This window comes from Amblyomma mixtum, chromosome 3, assembly GCF_055824585.1.
Source record: "Amblyomma mixtum isolate Tamu chromosome 3, ASM5582458v1, whole genome shotgun sequence".
NCBI lineage: Eukaryota > Metazoa > Arthropoda > Arachnida > Ixodida > Ixodidae > Amblyomma > Amblyomma mixtum.
In genome coordinates this window covers 236,470,569-236,495,675 of record NC_143014.1, presented here as the reverse complement: position 1 = coordinate 236,495,675, position 25,107 = coordinate 236,470,569, and the positions used below count along the sequence as shown (strand labels likewise).

General features: G+C 45.0%; 1 protein-coding gene across 1 annotated transcript in view; it reads right to left on the bottom strand.

The window, feature by feature from the left end:
• Positions 1 to 25,107, bottom strand: part of LOC149354083 (nose resistant to fluoxetine protein 6-like) — a 267,897-nt gene that overhangs the window by 30,782 nt on the left and 212,008 nt on the right. The window contains exon 10 of the mRNA XM_089577449.1: positions 10,338 to 10,417. Coding sequence (XP_089433575.1) covers positions 10,338 to 10,417 — 80 coding nt within the window. The remainder of the gene's footprint in view (positions 1 to 10,337; positions 10,418 to 25,107) is intronic.

Genomic DNA, 25,107 nt, shown 5'->3' with positions numbered 1-25,107 from the left:
ACACAATGCTGATGAGCGTGCAAAGAACTCCTGCGGACATTTGCACGTAAACCAACGGCATTCTCTGTGCAGGGAATAAACAAATGCACAAATTCAACGCGACGGAGCTACGGAACAAAAACCGCATCCTTGGCTCAGCGAAAAGGTCCTTTTGCGCCTTCAAGGAAAGCCTCAACTGCCTTTTTTTGGCAGTAATACTGCGGCGTTGATTCAGAACAGATAATTATTTATTCAGCGTAATTACTGTGCACGGCCATTGCATTTGCTGTTAAGCGCGGTGCCTTTAAATAAAGATGGCAGTGGTTTAGCTCTGGTTAAACCTGGAGGATTGCGAAAGCAACGAGGAGAGAGAGAGAGGCGATGGAGAGCGCGCGGCAGCGGCGGCGGCCCCGGCATGCTAGCTATGCGCCGCTACTGCGCAAGCGCAACTGGCGAGCGCGGAGGCGGCACCTCTGAGTCACCTGCGCAGCGACGGCGGCGGCGCGCCAGCTGTGCGCCGTGTGACGTCACTGCTCGCGCATGCGCAGTATGACCTTTCGTCAGCTCCACGAAATGGCTCGGCGACTCGCGTAGTGTTGCTTTCGCAACAAAAATTGATCATTTCTGGAATAAATTGCAGGTGCCTAACTAGAATACCATGAGAGCGTGTACAGGAAGCAGGTAAGCTAGTTTCGTTTGGACACTCGTCTGTTTCGTGGACTGTTCGTGCAGTGAAGTAAATAGCTCTGCGCCTACAAGCAAACATGCTCGTTCAGCCGCCTGATTTTTTTTTGTTTTCTTATTTTTCGGGAGGTGCCCGTAATAACCCGTGCAGTATGTAGCGGTGCGATGTCTTTTTTCCTCTAATGCCCCTGCTTAAAGTTTCCACTTCGAAGCAAAACGACACGAGACAACTCTGCAGTTCGGACAAGACAGCAAGTTTCGCCAACACGGCAGAGGTTTACTTATCATTTCTCGAGGCGCCGCGCATCGCCCACTTAAGCAGGGGAGCAGCGGTATCGACTAATCGCGGGTAGCGCTCCTCAGCCGCTATTTGGTGTCGCCGCACGGCAGCACACTGCATCTTCGGCGAAGGCTTGACAGTGACCTCTGCGCTGCGAAGCATGCGAGTACAGCTATACTGACTCGTTCTGTGCAACAGAACCCCGACTACATGTCACGCTCAGGCGAGTCACACTATACGTTCTCGCTGTGAGTCAGAGATGCTCGCAGTCTCGGGTCCCTAGCGTGTAACGAGCGTAACTTCTTACGCCATTTCTGGGTGAACGTGAGCCGCGTATATGCCAGAGCCGAAAACTAAAACCGCGTCCATGGAGGACAGCGATGTGACGCCGTGTACGGACACGTCCACACCCGCGGCCATAGCAGCGTCGACAATGGCTCTATCTCCTGCACCCAATTCCTGAAGACGCAGCGCGCCGTTTCTACAAGCTCAGCACACCCACGCGTGCACTGACTGATAAACATGCGCGGAGAAGCTCGCGAATGAATAAACATACATACACCAGGCCTGAAACGCCACGTTAGCACTCGACGACTGAGACGGCACACCGCAGCATCCTCAAGTTTCCGCTCTGCAAGAGAGCATAGCGCGGGACACCAGGCGCAATGAAGCCTTGCCAGAAGAAACAAATAAACAGATGAGGACGGAGAAGCGAGCAGGGGAGGGATGGAAATAAGAGATGGGTGGCTCCTGGGCGTCGCGGTGGACAGCCGAAACCACGAAGGCGGCAGGTCATCAATCAGGGTCTCCTGGCCGCCGGGCCGATCGAGGCGCCTTTATTCCGGGAAAGAGCCGCTGCCGGGGTTGCTCGCGTGCGCGTTGCGTAGTACATATAGTTCGCAGGGGAAGTCCTTCGGCGACTCAGTGGGACCGCGCTTTTATTTGCGGGACACGCCTTTATCGTGCTCAACATGTCGGAGCGCACTTTCGCCGCCTCCGAAACTCGTACCAGCTAGTAGCGAACCCCGCTCGTGCTAGATCACGCTAGAAGTTGTGTGGTCAGGACCGCTCGCTCGATGAGGGCGTTTGAGAGGCCGCATGCGCTTTGTCCGCTATAAATATAAAAGCTGGGATGAAGGCACAGAACGAGAAAAAAAAGGGCAAAGAAAAGAAAATCCGGCAGCATTCTTTGAGAAGGCACTGCGCCACTAAGAGCCGTTATGACGATGCCCTGATGTAAAGCATGATCGTGACGTAGGGTATGTAAACACTCCGTGCTAGCGCACGTGCATCAACACAGCTATTAAACAATCTTACCACCGAGATGCGAGTAATCAGAACCCACGCCCACACTGGCATCTCAATGCCTACACGTGCGCACCAAAACAAAGGAAGCTAATACTGTGCGCTCAAATTTCAACGCACGTCAGAGCCGCAGGCGTCCTTGCATATATTCCGGTAAAAAGACTTTTCTCGCAATCGCCTTTCGTAGCTCGAGTGTGTTTGTGTACACAAGAAGGCACAAGCTCTGAAACCTCGCTTAGATTTCAAAGCAACCTGCTTGCTTTCTGCTTGATGACTCCTTTGCAAACTTCTGCTTGAACACAGCGCCGTTTGCATCGGAGAAACAGAAGCCATTAAGGGAAGTGCATATTATGTCAACAGGACTGTGCCCCCCAGGCGACTGGATTTGCTTAAAGCCAGCGAATGCATTTGATCAGAATATAAACTGACATTTTTGGACCCTGCACTCAAAATCGACAGCAGTTTTTGCATGTGACGTAAAATCGCGAATTGTATCAACTTCTCAATTCTTTCACATTCAGTGCTGATATTGCGGCGCATGTTTAGTTTCATCATGCCGCAATTGTGCAAAGGGTGCTCGTGCTTGTTTCTAGAATAGAAGGATTAAAGCTCAGAGCTTCAACCAATCTACAGTCATTAACCATACTCAACAATTCAGGTCAAAATCAACCATTTATGAATGCAATTTTTTCATATACTGTAAGATATCACTATAAGAATCAACATATCCGCAGACCACCCGACGGCATTCTTGTATTTTTTTTTCTATTAATATTTTTGCTGTCGTCAAAAGCACCCCCATTGGTTTTCGATGGAAGCCTTAACTGTTCGATTCGATCGATGGAAACATTATAAAAGAAAGATTTTGCTACATATCAGAAGAATGGACCATTACCTTCAACATTTCCATAACAGAGTCTCACAGTTCTCAAAATTTCAACTTTTTGTCAAAGAATGTTGGATATGATACAGCCTTTGTCAAAAAATATACTGCCCGAGGGGTTTGCTTCTAGTCCGTGTAGCAGAGCTCTCTAGCACATTTGGCAGTTCTAAGAGTGAGAGCGTTCAGGAAGCGAGTTCGTCCCGCCTTCGAGAGATGAGGGTCGCTGAGGAAACAAATAAGCCACAGAGCTCGGAAGCAAACCCCTTGAGCTGTCTACCTTTGACAAAAACTGTACAAAAGCTATTAAACAGGGCATGATTTCCACATAGACTTGGCAATGTGAGGTAACAAGGGAGCAGTGCTAACAAGTAATACTCCCTTATTCCGGATGTTGGTCCACCTAGGGGTCTCCGAAGCGCATTGAAGAAATACAAGCTAAAGTGCTAAGTCAGGATCCACCTTAAACAAGTCTTCTCATGGTGTTTTCTTGTTACGAAGTAAACAAAATCCACATGTGTGATGTGTCGCCACACCTAGGTTTCTTTCAAGGTAGCCATAATACATGTATACGATCTCTTCTACAAGGCATGCATTTCTTATGTTTTACTCCAGGATGGAGGGCGCTTTCCACCGAAGAAAAGAAATATGTATTTTGTATTTTGTATTTCAGTATTTCAATTTCCGTTTAATTTCTGTTTCTTACGCTTATCACTGTTGTTTCCTGGCCGTGTAAGCTATTATGCTTGTAAATAAGTGAAATGAAGCTGAGAAAAATTCAGGGGGCACTTTGACTGTCTAAAGTGCGTAGAGGCGAAAGCGTTTTCCGCACCACTTTCAGTGCTTCTGTGGCACTGGTGGCGTCACATGTAATTGAGTACTAATTACTAAGTGATGACAAATCACTAATTAATGGTTAATTACTGATTAATGGCTGGATACTAATTAACTGCTAATTAAGCTTCAGCTTAAGCTTCGCCTTTACGAGTGGAATGCGACAGCTTGTTGTAGCGCTGCCAGGGAGTCCACGGAACGCCACCACCCGTTCGGCGCGATGCCTTGCCGTTTCAACGCAACGGTTTTTGAGGAAAGGAAATGGCGCAGTAAATCTCTGTCATCTCGGTGGACACCTGAACCGCACCGTAGAGGAACGGAGGAAGTGGGAGTGAAAGAAGAAAGACGAAGATGGCCCGTAATGAAGAAAATGAAAATTGTATTTGAGGAAAGAAAATTACGCAGTAACTGTCTCACATATCTCGCTGGACACCCGTCAAAATTCAGGGGGGGGGGGGGGGTGCACTTTTTTGACCTATAGTGTGGTCACTGATGTGTGGTTAAGATGTTAAGCTTCGCCTCTAAGAGTGGAACGCGAGAGCGTCTTGCAACGCTGCCAGGGAGTCCATAGAACGCCATCGCCCATTCGGTTCTACGCCTCGCTCGTCGGTAAATTGGTTTTTGAGGAAAGGAAATGTATTTCTCTCTCATATCTCGGTGGACACCTAAACCTCGCCGGAAGGGAAGGCAGGAGGATGGCAGTGAGCGAAGACACCGTATTCACTAGACGTGCCTTTGTTCATTCCAAACCATCGAGCTGGCATGGCGGAGTAGATAGCATGCTCGTCTCGCACTCCGAAGACCGGGGTTCGATTCCCGAGCTCGACCAATTTCTTACTAGGTTTTATTTATTTATATGGCCTGACTAGAGAAGTTAATTAGGCTAATTGGGTAATTAAGCAATTAACTAAGCTCAGTCCAACTTACTTGGAGCATCACTATATGGTCCCTTCAATTGGTTGCATGGTTACTAGCCAAAGTACAATTGGCCCCGTTTGAAATTGGCGCACTGGACGTCACGACCGTTTCGACCAACTGAAAAGCGTGACATTCTCTGTCGACAACTGCTGCTTACAACGATGAGACATTAAAGGCTTTCGCCTTAATATGCGAGACCTTCCAGCGTCATATACTACTACACGCAAAAGTTGTTTACACAGGACAGGCTAAAACGACAGCATTTTCATCTAGGCGTCGCTCAGTAGGTGTATCGCGTTACGATAACACGTGCGCCAGCCTAAGCAGTCCGACGCTCGACCGCTCGACCCTCGTCACCCCTTTACACTCTGGTTACACTTATCTACAGAACCTGAGAGCACAAGAAAGTTTCTCGACTATCAGGGGTCACATTTCGTGACGGTAATTTTTCCGATCCATGCCTTTGACTCCATGCCGTCTACGAACCCCGTCTTTGACACCAACGCCGGTGACTGGCACTTCTAGCCAGCTGTCAAGCCTGACATCAAAGGCGGTCGCTGCCATTGGCGAAGGGCGCAGAGTGCATAGGAAAAAAAAATTGTTTCTACAATACACAACCGAATTGTCCAGATTCCTTGACTGTTGAAGTCCGTGCGTTTGTTTGTCAAGCGCGACAGAGGCACTGGCCGAGCTGCCGGTCAACCCCGATTCCAGAACACGCGCAATGAACTTTTCTAGTCTAGCCCCCGGCCTTCTCTATGATTAGATAGTAAGCTCATTGAATAAGGCGCGAGTAGGCTTAAAAACAGTGTATGAGTAATTAATTACTTAAGCTTAACGTGCAGAATCAGCGTTTTCGGCCATGAAGCAAAAAGTAGTGGAGGGCTGCGGATTGATTTCAACCGCCTGGGTTCCTCTAACGGCAACCGAAATCGATGTGGAGAGCCGCCTTTGCTGTTCGCCTCTAACGAAATAAAGGAAGCCACCGCGCCCGGGAATCGAACCAGCGACACCGAACTCAGGAGCTGCTCGCCACAGTCACTCACCCACCTGAGCTAATAGTACGTGAATATTCATACCTGCAAGTGATCCTGATGGCATCTTTGGGTGTTTATACCCCCAGTTGGCCACAGTTGTTTATACCCCACAATTTATTTCAGATTTCCCTTCGAAACTGAACCTTAATTTTCCTTACACGATCGAGGTCTTCGGCTACGTGGGGCTAGTGCGAGGTGATGTCAAAGCTTCACTGTTTGTGTCTTTTCGTTCATCTCACTGCGCACCCAACCACCAGCGTGGCAATTCAGAATGCGGCGTTATTTGAATGTCCTTTATGTAAGATTATTATTGTGAGCAATAGGGAGCATTTGTTCGGGCATTAATTAGCGCACAGCGACCGACGTCAAACTGGCTAAAAGCAGATGAACCAATTTTCTTCTTGTGCTCACAGCCTCAAGTTCTATTGGGTTATCTGAACGCTAACAGCTGCAAGAAAGCATCTTAAATGCTTTCTCTACAGCATCGACATCATCATCATCATCACTCTGAGTACGCCTATTGCAGGGCGAAGGCCTCTCCCATGTCTCTCCAATTAACCCTGTCCCTTGCCAGTTGCGGTTTCCGTATTCCCGTGAACTTCTTAATCTCATCCGCCCACCTAACTTTCTGGCGCTCCCTGCTACGCTTGCCTTCTCTTCGAATCCACTCCGTTACCCTTAAAGACACGCGTTATCTTGCCTTCGGGTTACATGCCCTGCTCAAGCCCATTTCTTCCTCTTGATTTCGACTAGGATGTCATAAACCCCCGTTTGTTCACTCTGCCCGCTTCCGATCTCTTAACGTTACATATCATTTTTCTTTCCATATCTCGCTGCGTTGTCCTTACCTTGAGCTTAACCCTCTTTGTTAACCTCCTCGTTTCTGCCACTTAGGTGAGTACCGGTAAGATACAGCTATTGTATACTTTGCTCTTGATGGATATTGGTATACTACCATTCATGATCTGAGAGAGCCTGCCATATTCACTCCACCCTACTCTTATTCCTCTAGTTATTTCTCTCTCATCATGCGGATCAGTGCTCATTACCTGCCCTAAATAGACATATTCCCTTGCCAGTTCCAGCACCTCGGCACCAATTGCGAACTGCTATTCCCTTGCTAGACTGTTGAACATTACTTTGGTTTTCTGCATGTTAATTTCTAGCCCCACCGTCCTGCTCTGCATATCTAACTCATTGATCATGCTTTGCAGTTCACGTCCTGAGTGACTTAGCAAGGCAATGTCATCAGCGAATCGCAGGTTACTTAGGTATTCTCTATTAACTATTATCCCCAACTTTTCCCATTTCAGGACCCGGAATACCTCCTGTAAAAAGGCGGTGAATATCATTGGCGAGATCGTGTCTCCCTCCCTGACACCCTTCTTTATTGGAAATTTATTCCTGACTTAATGGAGAACTATGGTAGCTGTACAGCCGTTATAAATATCTTCCAATTTCTCACATAACACTCGTCTACACCCTGACTTTGCAATGCCTGCATGACAGTTGAGGTTTCCACTGAGTCAAATGCTTTCTCGTAATCAATAAAGGCTATATATAGTAGTTGGTTGTATTCTCCACATTTCTCTATCACCTGATTGATAGTGTGAATGTGGTCTATTGGTGAGTATATATATATCCTTTACAAAAGCCTGCCTGATCATTCGGTTGGCTGTAGTCTGAGGTTGTCCTGACCCTATTACTGATTACCATAGTAAACACCTTGTAGGCAACGGACAGTACGCTGATCGGTCTGTAATTCTTCAAGTCCTTGACGTCAAATACTTCAAGTGCCGGCAATCCTGGCAGTGCTAGGGAGAGTGCCCGCAAGGTTGCTAGCGATACTTAAGACAGGCATTCTCCAGTGCTGTCTAGCTTTGTCATACGGCACGTTTGCGGTGATTTAGCGCGCACTGTCGGGACCACTGCACGTGATTCTTATTGCTGCGCATCAATTTAGCGTCGCCTTTGCTTTGACGTGTATTTTCGTGTCATGGGCTGCAAATTCATGTCGTTGCTTTGTGTTTTCTAAGTGTCCTTAAAGCGTGCAGGAAAATAAAAGCTGAACTCAAAATCTCTTCTTGAATTCGACTGGCAGTGATCAAAGGTCGCACCGCTGAACTGCGGCTGTGATAACAAACCGATAGCGTTAAGGATTGCGCTTTGCACAAAATCCGGAGGCGGCCGTGGTTGTTGTGAATGAGAAATCTTGATGGGTCGAAAGGGTGGCTACGTTGCATGTGAAGCGGCGGATTTGAAAAGTAATTAGTGAAAAGTCAAAATTATTCGGGAATCCAGCTTCTGGCCTTTAGGTTGCGAGTCAGACGTGCTAACCACTGTCCATGCACACAATTTTTTCCTTCATTTCATGATAATACACTCACCCTGACAGGCTTCAATACCGACTTAACCAGGTCGCATCCCGCAACCCGTCATACACAATCACATCACCATCTGCTCTCATTTTGCCTCCGTATCAAAACTCCGGGAGACACACACAGGCATCGAGGAAATGGAACCACGCAGGAGGTCAATCCTGCGCGGCATATGGCCCCCGCACCGTAGCAGGCTGCTCTCTGAACAGACACTTCGATGAACGTGGTGGCTCCACCTGGTGGTCTGTCATGTGACTCTTCCAAAGGCTAAGCAGTCCCATGAGCACTAAAAGATCACATGGAACCTTATAAGCGTCCATTGTAGGCAAAAATGTTATAGGACGTAATCTCAACGTTCTTTTTGAGAGGCCGTTGAAGAATGTCCAAAAAACAAACTCGGCATCACGACAAAACATAAAGCAATGGTGAATACTTTCTGGCTGCTGACACAAGCGGTAGTTCAAAGACCTAGGCCCAAAAGTCTCTTTTTCACGAAACCACGTTTTGACAGGAAAGGCTCACGTTTGAAGTTTAAAAAAGCAATTATTTGGAGCCGACTGAACACAGATGCGCTGCAGCCACTTTAAAACACTGTTGTCTAGAAAGGAGAGGTAAGCCTGCCAATACATCGGTGCGGGAAACATCTCATTCAAAAGTTTTGTCATCTGCCTTCTGGATAGACTCTATAGGAATTTCAAGAAAAACCGTAGAGTGAATAAAGGGAATGTGTCGGCGACTTCTTTAACAAAATCCCACAAAGGCCTCTCACTACTATGACCAGTGGGCGTAAACAGAATAGGCAAATGAGCACTTAATCATCTCTTAAACACAGCTAGGAGTAGGAATGGTTTCCTGTTTAAAAAAAAGGAAAACCTTCAAAATAAGTTGATGAACAAACAAGTGCTGGAGACCAGCCCCACCAGCCTTCCGAAGGAGAAACAGTTTGTCTCAACGCATAGGCTTCCACTGAGAGCGCCACACTAAAGTCGCAAACATTCCTGCACTATGCAACACCCGCACGACATAGGTAAGCTTAGAAACCACGACGATAATGCAGTTCGTAGAGGTTCGTTAAAGCGGAGCTTTATATGCATGTCGCGTAGCCTTTCTCATAATATGAAAGCATGAAAACAATGTTCCTGTCTGTGTGGGTAAGAGGAGCCGCTGCCGGGACCCATTACCGCTATCGCGTCAAACCCTTAAAAGTGGAGCTTAAGTCTCCCCCCAGATTTTTAAAGCGTGAAGTGCTTTTACTTCCTATTCATGGCAGATTCAGGCGAACATCATCCAGGAACCACGGCAGAGCTACAGCCAAGCATAATGCCGAACATGAAGCCGAGCCAGACGATGAACATTCCGTCCGAATAGTATTCAGCTGGGCGTACCGTGATGCACTCCGTGCGGGCCTTCGAAGGTTCGCCGCTAACTGTTGTTGGTTGGTGACTACGATGGGTGAGTGTGTTACGGCGATTCTCCGACCACAATGCTCAGAAACCGCGGCGCGGGGGCGACGCGTCTGCCGACAGGAGTGAGGGATGTTTGAGCCGTCAGCGTTGTGCTTGCGCCCGAGCTTGGGGCTAAACAACAAACAGACGCTGCGCGTCTATGCAAAAATAGTTCCTAACGCCGCTAAACAGTCCGTGCCGTAGGTCCATCGTTCGGCGTGTTCGCACCAACGCTGCCGCATGACTCCTGGATCACCACCACTGCGCTCAGTGCGCCGAATCAGCGAAGGAACACGAGCCACTCTTCCGAAGGGAGCCGTCCTAAAATGTGCTATGCCTTTCCTGAAATGCAGTTAATGCTTGCATCTACTCTCGACGAAGAGACGGGCTAAAAATTATTTATGTCCGGAGTCCCACAAGCTACGCAGATTCGCGAATAATGACGTGATATGAAATATGTAATCCATCTGCACAGCTCCTGTTTCGCAGAAACTGGGCAACCATGCTAGATGAAGTCAACAAAAGGCATTCTTTCGATATGATACGCACTTTGCCCACCAGAACACCTCTCGTCTAAGCTGAGAAACGAAGGCTCACCTTTGCAGGACAAAGATGACGGCGGTACCAACAAGGCACAACTGGATGAGCACCGCGAAGTACCATGTGATCTCCAGGCACTGTTTCAAAGAGAAATAAAAGAAATGTCACAAATAGAAGGAATTCAGTGCGGAACAAAAGTCAGGTGTAGGCACAAACTTGCAAATTTCTCATTTTCCTCTGGCCAACAAGCTTCTCTACAAAGGGAAGCCCTAAAGAACGGCCGCCACGCTGTCCCGCAGGGCCGAAACGAAAGACTTGATTTCACTAAGTCACTAGAATGATGTCAAGGAAAGAAGCTATTTGACAGTTACGCATGTCACAACAAACTTGAGCTATTTTAAACTTTAGTACAAATGTACCCGTATTAGTCTCTCAGAGCGATCCTGCTTCTCTGGTCCGTGAAACTGGGTGGTCACATAATAGACGGATGAATGTAAAAGCAAAACCTTGATGGTACTACGCCATTATTTCACAAAACCTTTACTCCGGTGAACATAACAGAGATAGCCTGCTAACATCCGTGAACGAAGTGAGCTTCCTCTAAGTTTAGAGCCATTTTTCTTTTGTGGAACACGTGTGGAACACGACGCTCGTGCTCTGCTTGAACACAAGAGGCTGTAACGAGCTTGTTCGGCACATTGAAGCTAACGGCAGTGGCAGTTTCGCACAGCCTCAGGAACTTCGAAACTCCTGCCATTGAGCCTGCGTCACTAATGTGAAGTGATCGCTTTCGAAGGCGCTCTGCTCCCACTTTCGCGAGACAAACATCCTGTGTGTAGCACCTGTAAGCGATAAAGAACATTTCAACAAGCGTCAGCATGTTTCGCTTGAGTGTTTTCTATAACAACATTGCCAGGAATTAGGGACAAGCGCTTGCAGTTCACTTGGCTGCCCCCACGTGACTCAGAAATACAGCGTTGACATCAACCGTGACGTACCAAAAAAAAAAGAGAGAAGGATTGATTGGCTGCCACAGCAGTGCCATAGGCCGCTAGACTTAGTGGCATTGGCAAAGTGCTGGCCCCAACTCCTGGTAATGAACGCAAGTGCTGCGCTCAAATGAACATGCGTAGTTAAAATTTAGCACCGTTGAAAGGCGAGATTGTTGGTAACTGATAGGGTCATGTCGACAGCGCAAGAGTGCGAAAACGGAACCAAAAAAAAGTTTAAGAGGAAGAAAATGGACGAAGTTAAAAGAGGATAATGAAGAAAATTTTCATCTGCGCTGTATCCTGCGTACCTTCGCTCGCTGCTTCCCTTGTCACCCGTGTTATTTGGCGCTTATCCTCTCGTCCCATAATGGCCTCGAGAGTGATGTTTGAACGCTTTTGCAAATGACCTGGGGAGGGCAGCTATAGCAAGAAACTTTTACAGTGGCTCTACGACAAGTTTGTTTTCGTAGACGTTGTTGACGAGGACGCGCTCACGGTTCACCGGATGACAGCCATTCGATTTCTTCTCCCGAAAAACTCTAAGGGAGTCCTTTTCCTTTTTCATTCCCAGTCAGTCAACTTGACAGACGACGTCGGACTGACGCTGACGAGGAGCTTTCCTGGGGACAAGTTTCTTTCGCCACGTTCGTTCTTTATATTTCATCCAATCGGCGTGCGCTGAAAGTGGCACTTTACAAATCGACTGTTCCGAAATACGGGCCAATGAAGCGGCTTCCTTGCTTTTAAAGCGTAATGCTTATATCTGTTAAAAATGTAGCCACCCCATTGGTACTTCTTTCTCATCCTCTTTCATCCAGTAGGCGTAGCTAATGTTCGCAGACAATCGACGCCAACATTCGGTGCACCTCCAGAAATGCAGAAAAGTATCTGCAAATACGGTCCTTGAAGAGCGTTTCCCTTCAAACTGAGGTTCAATTTTTCGTTTCTTTTTTTCACGAGAGGCATAGCAAAGCAGGCTCAACATATTTGCTATACGTGTGCCTCGTTAAATTTCGCTTCAGAAATGGTGCCGTTCTTAAAGTCGTACAGTCCCTCGAGTAGAAAACACGGTTTCCCTGGCTGTGGAAAAAACCCATGCAGATTATTAAAGCCGTAAATGATCGTGCCGTGACTTTGCTTCTCAGAGAAGCTGGGCGGGCGCAATAAGCGACTCCGTACTTCTTTAGCCTTCATTTTCGTAACGAGCCAACCGAGGTTGTCTAGTTCTCATAAGCGCACTGCAGAGAAGCAGACCGTCATGTAGGGTTAAATTCATGCTTTATATATTCATTTAAAACGCTGCTCCGCAAACAGCCACCGTATCATTATCACTAAAAGTAATAAAGTTAATCTTTTTGCTTTTAGAAGAAATATGCATCCCTGCTAAATTGCAAGAATGAATGTGGTCTTCATTTTGATTACTTCATGAAAAAGATCAAAGAGCTCGAGAAGTGTCGTCATACGCCGCTAGTCTTGTTTCTCTCGACGTCCCCACTTGCTTTGGGTCAAATTCTTGCTCGCGTACCATTTAGATTGTGATCAACGCGTTTATTTTACATATTATGTGCTATTTTCTCCTTTCCAAGTCCTCCTCTTCAAAAACGTGCTCTACCGCCCGCCTTACGCTTGGTCTGTGTCGAATTCACGGTCCGTGCATTTTTGCACAAGCCTTCAACGCGGTTAATGACCCAACCCTTCCATACGGTAGATCCTCTGAAAGCCAGGTGCTGGGACGGTATTTTATCTGTACCTTCTATTCATGATGCTCACACATAACAATATGGTTCAACGTGACGTTATTTAATGTAGGTTATTAAGTGTGACATTTCAGACACAGGTGCTGGATTTCTATTCATGATGACAGATTTCATAAGAAGACCTACAAGATTTTGTACGCCATCAATATACTGCTGAACCATAAAACCGCGTTAAATCAATTAGACGTGAGGAATTACGGACCATTTTCTCACTTCTACCTTTTTTTTTTTGCAGTGAGTACAAAGTTACTGCGGATAGAATCGGCATCGTTTACAGAAATTTACTGCCTGAAGAAGTACTCTACGATTATGTCGACATTTACAAGGGGTAAATTAACCCTGACAGTAACAGTAGGTGACAAAATGCACTGAATGATATTTTCGGAACATCCTGTCTAGTGACGCGATGCAAGCGCAGAGTGTTTCCACTTTCTTTTCATTTTTTTTCCACTATGACGTTTCTTCAGTTCTGTTTACTTGTCGGCTACCTTCGCTGTTAATTACCCACGAAAATCGTAACCTATCAGCAGTTGCCGTGTATGATTTCTTCTACAGAATACATTTTTTAACGTTTGCGAAAATTTTATTTTAAAAACTGAGAGATGCTCGATGTAGTCCATAAAGGTTGATTTTGCAGCAAGGCGGTCAATAGGTACGTTGTACAGCTGAAAAATTACACCGTCAATCAGCTAAAATTAACCAACCATTTCTTTTATTTTTGACTCTAGGGCGCAAGATTATACTGCAAAATTAAGGGCCGACAATATTGAAGGTGAGCCCAATTTTTTCATTTCCTTTAATCGGCTATGTAGTTAGAAATCCCGAACGTCAAAAATCATCATCATCATTAGCCTGATTACTACCTCTACAGGTTAAATGCCTCTCCTATGTCTCTCCAATTAACCGTGTCCTGCGCCAGCTGCGGCGATCGGGGATCTCATCCAACCACTTATTTTTTTCCTGCCCCCTGCTAAGCTTGCCTTTTTTTGGAATCCACTCCGTTACCCTGACGAACCAGCGGTTAACTTGACTTCGCATTGCATGCCCTGCCCAAGACGATTGCTTCCTCTTGATTTCGACTAGGATGTCGTTAACTCGCGTTTGTTCCCTCACGCACTCTGCCCGCTTCCGGTCTCTTTATCATTTTCTTTCCGTAACTCGCTGCATTGTCCTTTATTTAAGCTGAACCCTCTTCGTTAGCCTCCACGTTCCTGCCCCACAGGTGAGTGCCGCTTAGATACAGCTGTTGTATACTTTTCTCTTGGGGGATATTTGTAAACTGCCATTCATGACCTGAGAGAACCTGCCATATGCGCTCCACCCTATGCTTATTCTTCTACTTCTTTCCCTCTCATCATCCGGGTCAGTGGCCTCTACCTGCCCTAACTAAACGTATTCCCTTACCACTTCCAGCACATCGCTACCCAATGTGACCTGCTCTCCCTTTGCGAGACTGTTGTTGGTTTTCTGCATGTTAACTTTAAGACCTACCGTTCTGCTCTGCCCGTCTAACTGATAAATGATGCTTTGCAGCTCATCTCCTCATTTATTTAGCTCGGCAGTGTCATCAACGAATCACAAATTACATAAGTGTTCTCTATTAACTCTTATCCCCAAATGTTCCTAATCCCGGCCTCGGAACACTTCCTGTAAACAGGCGGTGAATAGCATTGGCAAAATTGTGTCTCCCTGCCTGACACGCTTCCTTATTGTAATCTTATTTCTTACTTTATGGAGGACAATGGTAGCTGAGCAGTCGTGATAGATATCTTCCAGTATTTTCACATAAGACTCTTCTACACACTAATTCCGCAATGTCTGCATGACTGCTGAGGTTTCCACTGAGTCATATACTTTCTCGTAATATACAAATGCTATATAGAGGGATTTGTTATACTCTACGAAGTTCTCTATCACCTTATTAATAGAGTGAATATGGTCTATTGTCGAGTATCCTTTGCGAAAGCCTACCTGATCATTTGGCTGATTGAAGTGTAAGGTTGCCCTAACTCTATTAGCAATTAACTTAGTAAATACCTTCTAGGAAACCGACAGTAAGCTGATCGATGTGCAATTTTTCAAGTCCTTGACATCTCCTTTCTTATGAATTAAGATAATGTTAGCGTTCTTCCAAGCTTCTGGTACGCTCAAAGTATGCATTTGAAAAATCGTTGAGTTGCCTTTCCTGCATTGCACATTTTTGAAATGGTTTGGTTTATTCAGAGCGCGGTGCCTTAACTAGACTCAACGCCGCTAATACAGCGCCCCCTGAGGTGAGTAATTTGTGATCTCTAAACCGAAACCACGATACAACAGTTTAGTTTGGTTTATGCGGTGCAACGTCCAAAAGAGACTCAGGCTATGAGAAACGCTCGGTAGAATTTCGACCACCTATGGCTCTTTAACGTGCGCTGAAATCGCACAGTACAAAGGCCTCTAGCATTCCGCCTCATCTAAATTCCACCGCCGCGGCCGCGATCACACCTGCGTCTTTCGGGTCCGCAGCCGAGTAACATAACCACTCAGCTACCGCGGCGGCTTTTTTATAAAATAATGTTGCTCGCATTTGCAATGCAGCAAATACAGATGCTGTTTGTGTATTTTATGATGTAGAAGCAGTTAACGTTACTTCGGTGAGGATACTACGCGCAGCGACGCCAATTTATAAATGTTCAAAGCGGGAAAGCGAACTCTAGAGGCTTACAAATGCATATTATTAACGTTGGATATTTCGAACCCCATTGTCGGTTCAAAAAATTAAAAAATTGAGCTCACCTTCGATGTTGACGGCCTTCAATTTCGTAATAAAATCTTACCCCATAAACTTAAAATTAAAGTCAATTATTCAATTTTAGTAAATTAATCGCCTAATTATTGGGCTCCATCACGTGCGTACTGTACGACTTGCTGTACAATTTACCTGCACTGAGCGCAACGAAATATCTCTCATCGCTTTTGAAATAAAAACCCGTAAACCTTATAAAACATCGCCAGTATATGAACCTGTCAAGAGTTGCCGTATTCGCGATATTAGAATGTTTGGTTTGGTTTATGGGGTTTAACGTCCCAAAGCGACTAAGGCCATGAAAGGCGCCGTAGTGGAGGGCTCCGGAAATTTCGACCACCTGGGGTTCTTTAACGTGCACTGACATCGCACAGTACACGGGCCTCTAGAATTTCTCCTCCAAAGAAATTCAACCGCCGCGGCCGGGATCGAACCCGCGTCTTTCGGGTCAGCAGCCGAGCACCATAACCACTGAGCCACCGCGGCGGCTATATTAGAATTTGAAGTGTTCTAACAGCTGAGTTATTCCTGTTTAGTGTCCTTCTCTTAGTTGCGTAGTTCAACTTTAAATGCCTCAATGTGCACGGATACCTCAATATTGTTGGTTTTAATGCGTATGGTGTGCCTTTCCAGCAACGACCTCAAATTTGAGGCTAGCCGTGTGTTTAAATAAACAAATAAGTATCAATAATACACAAGGTACATTTGAAAGTTGCGGGCAGTCACTATCTGAGGTGAATGATGGCAACGAGCACGACCCATCGGTATTCCAGAGTGAGAACTGCTCTCAGTTCATCCTAACATGCCTTCAGGCTTGGCACACGAACGTCATGTCCCGCACGTTGGCCGCTTACTGAGGCCGGCTCTCGATGCCATATCACGAGCCGCATAATGGCTTATGTGCCTGCTAGCATAAGAGGACAAGTGGTAAACAAAGGCTCCTGAAGCGGCCTAAGCAAGCTTTGTAGATTGTGTGCATTGGGAGATAACTTTGGCTGTGTGTTTAGGGAAGTTTATGTTTCTTATTGTTCATTTTTCTTAATGAGTCGTTAAAGATAATTATCAAGGCAAAGTCTGCGGAAAAAAACTGCGCTCATCCGAATCAACAATTAAGTAATAAAATTTACACTAAAAATATAGATAAGAAAGGCAGTTAAAATACATAGTGGTTTCTTCATCTTTGTTGCCTCTACACTAAGGACGCCCCACTTTTCATTCTGTTTTGCACTTAAAAACAATGCGTATGCAACGACACGCCCTGAATCAGAAGAAATAATTTGATAATTCGCGATAATCTACTTTGATTAGCACCTATCCAAGCATCATTTTTGTTTCCGAGCCACTGAAGCTGATTTCTGTCGTTGTGACCGCAATTGCGGAAGAAAGGCGCAGGCAATCTTTGTGCCGCGCTCAAAATGCCTGACCCTACAGAAGACGCGAAAATACGCGAATAGTGGATGTGAAAACACGCACTGGGGTGTCTTTCTTCGGTAAGACCGCAAATTCAACATCAGGCGTGCCGTTATATTTGGCAGAATTACGCATGAACTGCCCACACACAGTTATGCAGCGGCAGTGTTTTAGCTGCTTTTGGTTTCGTTTGGTTTGGTTTGGTTTATTGGGGTTTAACGTCCCAAAGCAACTCAGGCTAAGAGGGACGCCGTAGTGAAGGGCTCCGGAAATTTCGACCACCTGGGGTTCTCAACGTGCACTGACATCGCACAGCACACGGGCCTCTAGAATTTCGCCTCCATCGAAATTCGGCCGCCGCGGCCGGGATCGAACACGCGTCTTTCGGGTCAGCAGCCGAGCGCCGTAACCACTGAGCCACTGCGGCGGGGCTTTAGCTGGATTTGTCTGCATTTCAAGACTGTAACAGCGCTCTAAAGGCACAGAAAGTGTGTCCGTCTTTTTGTGCTTTGTTTTCTGAGCGCTTTTACGATCCTGTTATACACAATTGGGGGAATACAGGAAATGGCATCATCATTATCACCATCAGTTGAACTGCGTCCACTTCAGGACAATGGCCTCTCCCATATCTCTTCAATTAACTCCGTCCTGCGCCACCTGTGGCCATCTTATCCCCCCAAACTACCGAATCTCATCCACACGGAGAATAAAACGGAGAATGTGCTAAACCCCGCATGCTTTCTTTATGCTTTCCGCGTGGTTTTCATTTGCTTTTCATGTGGTTTTCTCGTGATTATTACATGATATGCATGAGTCATGCACAATTCGCATGTCTTCCGACCTTTCTTTGGGAGTTGTCAATAGAGTCGACATAGATTCCGAGTGTTTCATATGAATCACACGAGTAACGTAAGAAATTGTCGGGATACTAGCACGTAAAATTTCACTGCGGACGGCTGACTTGCGACGTTATGCTGCCTCTGCCGTTTGAAAAACGAACGGTACAGAAAAACTTCTTTAACTGCTTAAGTATTGGATGCTACTTTCGGTCATCAGTACTGGTATTACTCAACACCCCAGACAAAGTAAAAAATTAAAACTAAAGCCTGCTATTATTAACTACATAATGTCGGTATGTCCAAATAGTAAAACTTCATAGATGGTATTTACTCATTGACCCTAGTTCTACGGTAAAAAAAAAGTCTGCACTGTCTTTTACTCTCGCTTTTGTGATTGCAAGTATAGCGAAGGCGTTTCTAAAAGTCGCGATATGCTGGTTAGTCTTTCACCACCTAATCTCTGACATAGCTGTTTTCTTCCTACTTTAGCCGGCAGTTTTACAAGCGCTTAATCATTCTCTTTACACCGAATTGCGAGCAACGTGCTTCACGGACATATGCTAGTTGTTTTCTGGTGCTCGAGAAGTGAACATATTAATGGTCGGTGTTTTTTTCTTGTTTTTTTTGGTCTTCAAACCCTTTAAGAATTTGTAAAAAAATGTAAGCGTGATTGGGCTCCAATTAGGACGCAATCTTATTTGATTGTTGAATACTATGTAGCCGAATTCTCGCCAGCTCGCTATGTGTTAGCCAGTTGCCTTAATCTGAAATGGTATTTTTTCTCGTTGGCATTTGCGTCGATCGCCGTTATGAAATGTAGTCATTAAAACGATTTCCTTGACCACAGAGGGCATATTTAAGAGCAGCATCTAGCATGGAAATCACTCCCAAAAAACGCCGGCAAATACTTTTCTTCGTGCACGAGTTGTTCTCAAATCACTGAGAGAAAATCAAATAACCATGAGGAAAAATACCAGAAGGATCGCGGTTGTCCTGTCCGGCACACTGCAATGACTATTGCCCAGTCTTCTCTCGACGTCTTGGACAACCGCTGTTTATCCTGAGATTCCTGGCTGCTTCTTTTTTCTCAAGTCTCACTGTTGCGCTGTTCTGCGCACTTAATAAGGAAATTTAACCCATACATCCTGCGCTCATTGAGGGCGTCTCCTTCCGAGTTCAAGTGGGGAGTCTGTCCAGATTCTAAGCTGTCAACGCGAGATCTAACGGCAATCAATCAGCGTGCCTTTAAACTTCGGAGAACCATTAATTCCCCCTGTTAATGTCTATTATGCTTCCGTGTTGGAAGTGTAACTCTTTGGCAGTGTAACAGCTCAAGAACCAAAAGAGCAGCAAATGCACAACCATTTTACTGGATCTCCCAAGTCGAGACAGCTTTCGAGATGTTTTGCCTTGCACTAGTTCGTCGTGCCCTCCCATAAGTAAGGGAGCGCTGGGGCACCCTTCGATCGAGTATACTCTTACCTCATATTTCCCTCTTTTCAGAATCTTCGCACTGCTGATAAGCCAGAGTGCAGCGCGCGACTTCTGCAGGCGTGGATATACTTCTATTACGAAACTCTTGGAAAAATAAAAAGCTGCAGCCGAGCGGGCAATCAAACCGCTAAACCCTGCATCTTGAGGCGAAAGCGATACATCGTGACTACTGCTGGTTCGAGCACGAGCACCATTGCTTTTGAACCCGTCTTTTGAGTCTGATTTGGAGCCTGGCGGCGGCTCTCTGCGTAAATTTTGCGAACTGCAGTGCTTCAACTGGTCGGTAATCCACAGACAGAACACTGCCACGTTTAAATTCCAATAGATCTGTAAACAATGAAACAGCCCAGGCAGTAGCTCGGAAGAAATTTCATGGTGCATGGTATGTTGAAGGATCGCCCTTCGTGTAGAGTTAGCTGCGTACTGTTGCGTGATTATTTACAGTAAAAATCTCGTGTAGCTTCACTTGTGCTCACGTCAAAGGTTTGTGTATCAGCACTGCAATGTGAAGTATTTAGTCATGTTTCACGGCGAATCGCGAAGGTTTACGGGGATGTGACAAAAGTGTTTTCCTGAACCAAAATTTTGATGGTTTCTGGGAAGCGTTTTATTTATTTATTTATTTATTTATTTATTTATTTATTTATTTATTTATTTATTTATTTATTTATTTATTTATTTATTTATTTATTTATTTATTTATTTATTTATTTATTTATTTATTTATTTATTTATTTATTTATTTATTTATTTACCAAATACTGCAGGCCCTCACAACGGGTTCTAGCAGGAGGAGCAAGAACAGTACAAAATTGCACAATATGAATTCACCGCATTTATAACACGAAACTTAAGTAACAACTTATTTGCAATCGGACATGTTAACAGGAGAAAACAGGTGCGGAACATGACTATGCAAAGAAGTAATCAAGTCAATGGTCACAATCACAGCAAAGGACAGCTTGTTCCATTCCTCAATTGTGCGTAGATAAAAATAGTGCTTTTATTTATTTTTCATTTTGTAAGACGTTTATTTTGCCGTGGTATGGTGCTGGAGAATGAGCATCATGATGCCTTGTATGTCGAGCAGTAAGGGCATAACATAAGGTTGAAGAATAATAGAAAGCGCTGTTTTTAAGCAAAATAAGAAATCTTATTCTTAATTTTCTTTCGTGCTTGCAGTGCTTCGATGACATGCTCTTTCATTAAAGCGGGAGAAGAGCCGGTAGTGCGATATTTTCAAAAGATGAAGCGTACGGCATTCCGCTGGATTGACTCCAGTGCCTCAATATTCTGTCTGGTGTATGGGACCCAGACCGTACAAGCATTCTCTATTTTTGGTCTCATGAAGCTGTAGTACGCTACAAGGCTTACATTGGAAAGAACGGGTTTTAGTTTACGGCGGAGCAGACATAGTTTTACCTAGGAGGACGAACAAATATTGGCAATATGATTATTCAAGCTTAGACGGTTTGTTTTAGTAACACCGATATATTTATATTCACTAACTCCCATCACTGGATGCGATGGAAGGCGCTGTGGAAAGGAATGGCGAAGTTTTTTTTTTGGTAATCTTCATAAAATTTTTGCCGGCATTAAAGCGTATTTCAATTCCTGCATCATGTGCCAATTTTCTGGAGGTTAGCATTAAGGAAAACTTGGCCACTAGGGCATAATTTCGTGGAACAAAATGCAGCCATCGGCAAACAGTTTAATTTCAGCCAGTTTGGTTATAATACCGAAGATGTCATTTATATATATGAGATAAAACAGCAGGCCTAGTACACTTCTTTGTGGAACACTTGAAGAAGCTGGTGAAACGCTTGAATAATAACCATCAGGATTACCAAACTGTATACGGTTGGTGAGATATGACAAAGCCCACATGACTACAAATTTAGGAAGGCCGTTAGTTGAAGTTTATATATTAATTTTGCATGTCGCACAACATCGAATGCTTTTTCAGAAATATTCTCTCCTAATTTACAACATGTAGAAGTGAGCGAGGTAGGACACAGTAGATAATCCTTTCCTAAATCCGTGCTGTACAGGTGAGAGTAAACAATTGTCGTTTACAAATTCGGTTATAAAGTCAGCTAAAATATGCTCTGCTAATTTACAACATGTGGAAGTGAGCGAGATAGGATGGTGGTTAGAAACACGCGCCGCGTCACCCTTTTTATGCACAGAAACAACACAAGCTGTGCTCCAGTCAGAAGGTAGCCTCCTGTGGCAAATGATACGCGAAAAATTGTTGCGAAAATTTGAATATTATTTCAGCATAACAGAGCAAAATTATGTTCAAAATTCTATCTGGGCCAGGAGACTATTTTTTTTAAGATTTAAGGACATTGAAGTTAATCCGGGCAGTGATGCAACACCAGGATTAGGAAAAAAAAACCATCACTACGACATCTGCCTGGATTTGGACATGAAAAAGCCTACGGAAAAGCCTATTAAACTGTTCAGCAATGTTAGTTTTGTCCACGAGGAGCGCGCCCTCATGCATAATTCGGTTAAGAGGCTTTTTCTTCTCCGCTTAGTTCCAAAATTTTTCAGGGGAGTCATGAATAAAGTCTGGCACTGTGTGCTGAAAATAGTACCGTTTTGCACTGTTTATTGCTTCAGTAAGGTTCGATTTGCGGGTTTGAATTATGCATCGGCTGCCTCCTCGTCGTTTTAACTGTTTATGTTTTCTCGATTGATTTCTCGATTAATCCAAGGATTACTTCAACAAGTTTTCTTCATTTATGCCGGCGCAAAATTCTCTACGCAGTGGAAGCAAATGTTCTTAAACCTTTCCATTAATTCAACAACGTCAGAACTATCTAACCTATCAAGGCAGTACTCAAAGTATTCGAACACACTTTCACCGTTTGCATGTGAAAAAGTTTTAAGCGAAACTGTTTTAGTGACGGGTTTTTAGTTCATATCACGCACAGGAAACGAAATGTAGACCATGTTATGATGAGGCAAACCCTGCACATTCAGCCGATACTGATAAATTTGCAGTGGAACGACTTAAGTATACAATATGAAGTAAAGACGCCGGATCACCTTGCACACGTGTTGGTTCTCTGACAATCTGTTGCAGGTCGGGACAAAGCATTGTTGCATAACTTATGCCCGCCAAAACCGGAAACAGGAAATCGGCAATCCCAGTCAATTCCTGGCAGATTAAACTCGCCCGCCACGACCATTTCATCGCTCCTAAATCTCTACATATGATCAGCAAGATCATTTAAGAATAGTTCAGTAAATTGGGAGGTTAATAAGATGCAAAAACGAGGAAGGAGTGAAAGCAGTATGATGCTTTTTAAGAAATAGTTTCATGTCTAGCGATTTTTTTTAACTTGATAGAATCACAGCAGTTTTTTACTAGAACCCTAACCTCTCCCTCTCGAGACGTTCTGACAGAAAGAAACACTTAACAGCTGGGAAGAAAAGCGACTGCGTCATCCACCTCTAGTAGCCAGCTCTCCGTAATTGCAAATATGCGGGGATCATCTTCAAGCAATATAGACTGAAGTTTTTCCGTTTTCTTTAGGACACTACTGGCAGTGATGTTTAATAGTCTAAATTTTGGGTCACTGGAAGCCGCACGTCAAGGTGTTCGAGCCACTCTGACTTCCTGGCAGCTTCACTGGCATATTCTTGGCATCACCCCATGCATATAGCGTTTTATCAAGAAGCTAATCGTTCAACATAATTACTTTTTTGCTTTCCTTTTATTGCGAAAGCAATACTAGTTGCACTTTCAGCCCGTCGCGTAGAGAGGCCGGTAGCTACCATATTAGCATATTGGATTGGATTGGATTGTATAACCGATGCATCACCACAAGTCTAACCACAAGCACCACCACCAGCTACACTACCAGTTGAACCATGGCGTAGCTACGGATATTGCTCTCGCAATTACCGGGCTTAATAAAGCTAAGCCACAACCATTTTTTTCTCATGTGTCGCACCTTCCCACAATAACTTGCCTTTAAAATTTGTTGCGCAAGGAATCACTTTGAAAGGATATGTCTTCGCCTTTATGTTTATAAGCATTCTTTGAGAATTTCTATTTGTAATTATAATTTTGGAAAAAGATAATTACCTTTCTTGTTTTTCCTTGTTTGCCTGTCATTTCGTTCTACAGAAGAGCAGAAAACACCAAGTTCTTTGGAAACAGAATATCCTGAACTACTTTTTCCTTAATAACATCGTCGCTTTCATCGGGTTCTTCTACTCCGAACACAAACAGAGTTGATCCTTTGCTTCTACTTTTTATGTCATCAGTCTTACTCTGACGGGAACTAACTGTCTGTTCAAGGGTGTCTATTAGCGCATTTTTTCCTATTTCTGAAAATCTAGAGCACGAATCATTTGTTGTTTCTTCAACACTAGCCTGCTCCTCCCTGAGAGCTGCTATTGCTGAAGTTAATTTACTGCTCCTTCCGAAGACTGCTGCTTTGAGAGAGATGTACGAAAATGTGAGGGCACCCCCCAAGGGCATAAAATACTTTCACTTATCGATGCAGCTATAACTCTTTTGCAGAGATTTCAACAATCACAAGAGTTTCTTCCGATACTCATGTACGCATGTGCATGCCTTCGCTAAGTGGCACTTATTGAGAACCTTTGCTCAGGTATATCGCTTTTTTTCTGGCCTCTCAAAAGGAGACCTCTTTATTTCTGTTCAGCCTACACAGCGCCGGACCTACCATACTGCATGAGGCGCGGGTAACAGTTGACCATATAACTGCGCTGCATTACAGAAGCGAAGAAAATTAACGTCCTCCAACTCATATTGGCCACAGAGAGAGTGCACTGGCAGTTCTTCTCTTTGCCGCAGGAAGCGTTTCACTCCTTAGGCAATTTCGGAGGAGTAAACAGCTGCTAAAGAGAGTAAAGTAGACAGTTTATCTTATAGAGTACCAGCTCTTAGAGTGTATATTTGCGGCTGTAAGCAGTTGCTCCGGTCGCAGATTATCAACCTACAGGCAATGCCAGCTGGGAAGGTTGACTAAATGCCTCAGGTGTTAACCGGGAGATACATAAACAGGACTCGAGACAAGCAAAACGGTTTTCACAGCGTTCTGCGGGAAGGCTTACTATGAGCACTGAGAAATTCTAGCAGCTTTCAATAGACATGCGTTTGATGACTTGTGCATTCGTGCTCTCTCTCTCCCTGTGTGTGTGTGTGTGTGTGTGTGTGCGCGTGCGTGCGTGCGTGCGTGCGCGTGTGCGTGTGTGTGTGTGCGCGCACGTGTGTGCGCATGTGCGTGCGTGTGTGTGTGTGTGTGTGTGTGTGCGTGTGTGTGTGTGCGCGCACGTGTGTGCGCGTGTGCGTGCGTGTGTGTGTGAGCGCGCACGTGTGTGCGCGTGTGTGTGCGTGCGCGCACGTGTGTGCGCGTGTGCGTGTGTGTGTGTGTGTGTGTGTGTGTGTGTGTGTGTGTGTGTGTGTGTGTGTGTGTGTGTGTGTGTGCGCGCGCGCGCGCGTGCATGTGTGGGTGTTACAGTTTCTTAATTGCAATCTAAATATCACAAATCAGTTATGCCTTT